General features: G+C 42.0%; 1 protein-coding gene across 4 annotated transcripts in view; it reads right to left on the reverse strand.

The window, feature by feature from the left end:
* Positions 1–2893: 2893 nt before the first annotated feature.
* Tmem216 (transmembrane protein 216) overlaps positions 2894–3506 on the reverse strand; it is a 4717-nt gene continuing 4104 nt past the window's right edge. For all 4 annotated transcript variants that reach the window (XM_005369638.3, XM_013354638.2, XM_005369639.2 and 1 more), the window contains one exon: positions 2894–3449. In XM_005369638.3, coding sequence (XP_005369695.1) covers positions 3434–3449 — 16 coding nt within the window. In that variant the 3' untranslated portion in view covers positions 2894–3433. The remainder of the gene's footprint in view (positions 3450–3506) is intronic.

Below are 3506 nucleotides of genomic sequence, written 5' to 3' on the forward strand. Positions count from 1 at the left end.
TTCTGCATTGAATAGATTTGTTGAGGTGTCTGGGCATGGGTGTGGACTGATAACGATACTATGTGATGTAGGGAAATTCAGGTTCTTAACTGTAACTTGGTGATAGGCAGTCGTTTCTCCACAGCTTTAGCTGACATGGTGAGTCTCCGAAGGAGTACAATTTGAACCTTTACTTGTGCCCCTCACGGTTTGTCCTTTCCCTGAGTTAAAGACTTCCAAGTCATCCTGACCACTCATGGTTCTTGAGCCCTACTTGCAGATTGTGTTTTCTACCCTGTGGATGTACCACCACATCCAGTTATTTTTTGTTTGTTTGTTTGTTTGTTTGTTTAAGTGAAGTAAGAGTAGACTTACATGACAAAAAGAAAAACTGCCGCCCAGATGATACTGTATACTGCTATCAGGGAAAAAATTCTTGGAGGGGCTTAATTTTCTAGTGTCACTATTGAAATGTGTTTTCACAAAGGGGTGAATGATCGCTTGCATGTCAGATACCTACTATGCTTGCTAAGTACCAGGTTTGCTCCATTTAACATCCAGTCATTGGCTTTTTATGTCCCCAAAGACTTCGTATTGTCTTAGAATGTTGGTGCCTCCAGGTCTATAAAGTAGCTTGCCTTACTCTTTATAAGTATAGCTTTTAGCCATGTTAACTCTCTAGGCCAGATAATTTCAGCACTGAAAAGAGTGAAGCAGGAGGATAGTTTGAGATCAGACTGGACTAAGTAGAGAATCCCTGTCTCAAGAAGATTAAAATAAAACCAGTGGTATACCTATAGTCCCAGCACTAGGAATTTGAAACTACCTGTGAACATGAGGAAACCCCGCCCCCCATCTTAAAAAACTTGTAGAAACATTTATTATAGTGTTTGCTTCATGATCACAGTACAGTATTGTGGTCTGCGGTCTTGAGATGGGGCCCCAGGTTAGTTTCACCCTTACTTCCGAAGTGGTTGGGACACATGCCGTCACTGTCTTGGTTTCTCTTGTGCATAACTATTCAGGTGGTTCCAGCAACATCAAGAACAAGGAGCCATCCATGGGAACCAGTGAACTAAGCTTCCACATAAGCATAAGTGAAATAGCTTCCTAATCAGTACATTCAGCCATTAAACCTCATCCTCAGTGACACTGTGGGTGTACACCACTCTGCCCTGCTGGGTTTCTATTTACTTTGTGCATATTGACTTGTAAAACAGGCTTAAGAGTTCTACCTGTGCTTTTGCTTCTCACCTCTAAGCCTGCAAACTGGAGTAGAGTCTCAAGGCCCTTCTGGGATGCTTGAAAGATGGCTCCAAAGTTAAGAACACTGGCTATTCTTCCAGAGGCCTGGGGTTCATTCCCAGCACCCACATAGCAGCTTAAAACTCAACTGTCAGTAACTTCAGTTCCAGGGGATCTGATAACTTCACACCAATGCACATAAAGTTAAATAAATTATTTAAAATATATTTTAAAAAATATTTTTTTTTAAAAAAAAAAAGGCCCTTCTGAACTTTAACAATTAGATGTAAAAGCCACTTGCACTTTAGTTGAGCTTTCTGTTCCTTGTGCTCCTGGATAGGGGGTTGAAACTAATGAAGTCAAAGTCACAGAGAATGGGTTCCTCTCTATTCTATGCCATTAACCAGAGCAAAACTAGAGAAAGCAAATGTGAGAAGCAGAAAATTGGTGTTCAATGAAATAGAAGATGGGAACACCACAGAAGTGCCTATTAGACATCTTTGTACTTTTTTTGCGGTTGATCTTTCACTATAGACTCAAGGACAACTAGGAGGCAAGGGAGAAGAGAAAACAAAGGCAGCAGTGCTTAGACTGTGGAGCCCATAGAATGACAGCCTTAAGAAAGTTAAAAGGGGCTGAAGAAGTGGCTAGCAGTTAAGAGCACTGACTGCTCTTCCAGAGGACCCGGGTTCAATTCCCAGCACCCACATGGCAGCTCACAACTGTCTGAAGATCCAGTTGCAGGGGATCTGACACCTTCACACCAATGCACACAAAATAAAGTTAAATAAACCATAAAAAATATTTTTTAAAAAAAAAAGCACTCGCTGCTCTTCCAGAGGACCCAGCGCCCACATGGCAGCTCACAACTGTAACACCAGTTCAAGGGGATCTGACACCTTCACAACAATGCACAGGCAATAAATTTAAATAGATCATTAATTTTTAAAAGGGGACGGGGAGTTTTAAAAAGTTTTAAAAAATATCCCAGGATTGGCCTGACACAGAAGACTGACCTCAAGGCTTCCTAAAGTGGACTTTTCATGACTGCTGGTAATTTCTGGAATAAATACATGGCAATATGCAGCAAAATGCTGACCAATAAATGTTCCTTTTAAACTAAGGAGAAATTTTGGTCAGTTTTAGAATAAACTTCCAATTTCTGATTACACGTGGCCAATGCTGAAAAGAACTGAGACACAAGCAAACTTGGGACAGAGGTGGAACATTTCAGAGTCTTTTGCCAATGACAGATCAAAGAAGACAAGATGGCAGTATCTACTGGGATTCGGGCTGCAAATTGGGCATGGGGGTGGGTAAGGATCAGAGGGACAGTTTCACAACTTTGTGTTACATCTTACTACTAAACACAGCTTCAGAACACACTGTTGGGGTAGTCTCTGCCCTCACTTAGAAGAGATGAACTTAAAGACAGGTGTCATACAGAAAAGACAACCAGGGCTGGAGAGATGGCTCAGCGGTTAAGAGCACTGACTGCTCTTCCAAGGTCCTGAGTTTAATTCCCAGCAACCACATAGTGGCTCACAACCATCTGTAATGAAGTCTGGTGCCCTCTTCTGGCCTGCAGGCACATACACAAAACAGAATATTGTATTATACATAATAAATAAGTAAATAAATATTTTTTAAAAAAAGACCAGCCCACATCAGAAAATAATTTTTATTGTAAAATCGTGTTTGCTTCATGATCAGAATATAAAAATACTATGAACTACTAAAACGGTTCTGGGTCTCCATCTCTGAGCATTGGGGTTAGGGGTATTTGAATCAGTCCAGGAACCCACCATCATTACTTTTCATGCTCATGCAGACAGATGTGGTACATGTACAGGTGCTGTGGCTCAGGTCCTGCTGGAAGCCCAACAAGCCCAGATGGTCCACACAAGGAACTCTGGCCATGATGACCAAGGAAGAGAACTTGAGGTCAGTAGGAGCTGTTAGAAAGATCAACATGGGGACAGCATTGCCCCTCCCTACCACAAAAGGTCAGTATCTCCTGCTGATGATCCTGGTTTAAAGATGATGCCAGTGACCTCAAGTAGGTGCTCAATGCCCAAATGTCTGTTCTGAGGAAAAACCACACAACCTTTCCCAGGCCAACATGACCTACCACTTTTCACAAGTGTGGCTGAAGTACCAGAAGAATGTGTTGTCACCCTGATGGGCTACCAGCTGGAATTCTTGTACTTCAGATCCTCTCCATACTAAAGGCAGAAAGAAAGAAACTGTTAAAAGACCAGTGAGTGTAGCTGGAGAGATGG

The sequence above is a fragment of the Microtus ochrogaster genome, unplaced genomic scaffold (assembly GCF_000317375.1).
Source record: "Microtus ochrogaster isolate Prairie Vole_2 unplaced genomic scaffold, MicOch1.0 UNK56, whole genome shotgun sequence".
NCBI lineage: Eukaryota > Metazoa > Chordata > Mammalia > Rodentia > Cricetidae > Microtus > Microtus ochrogaster.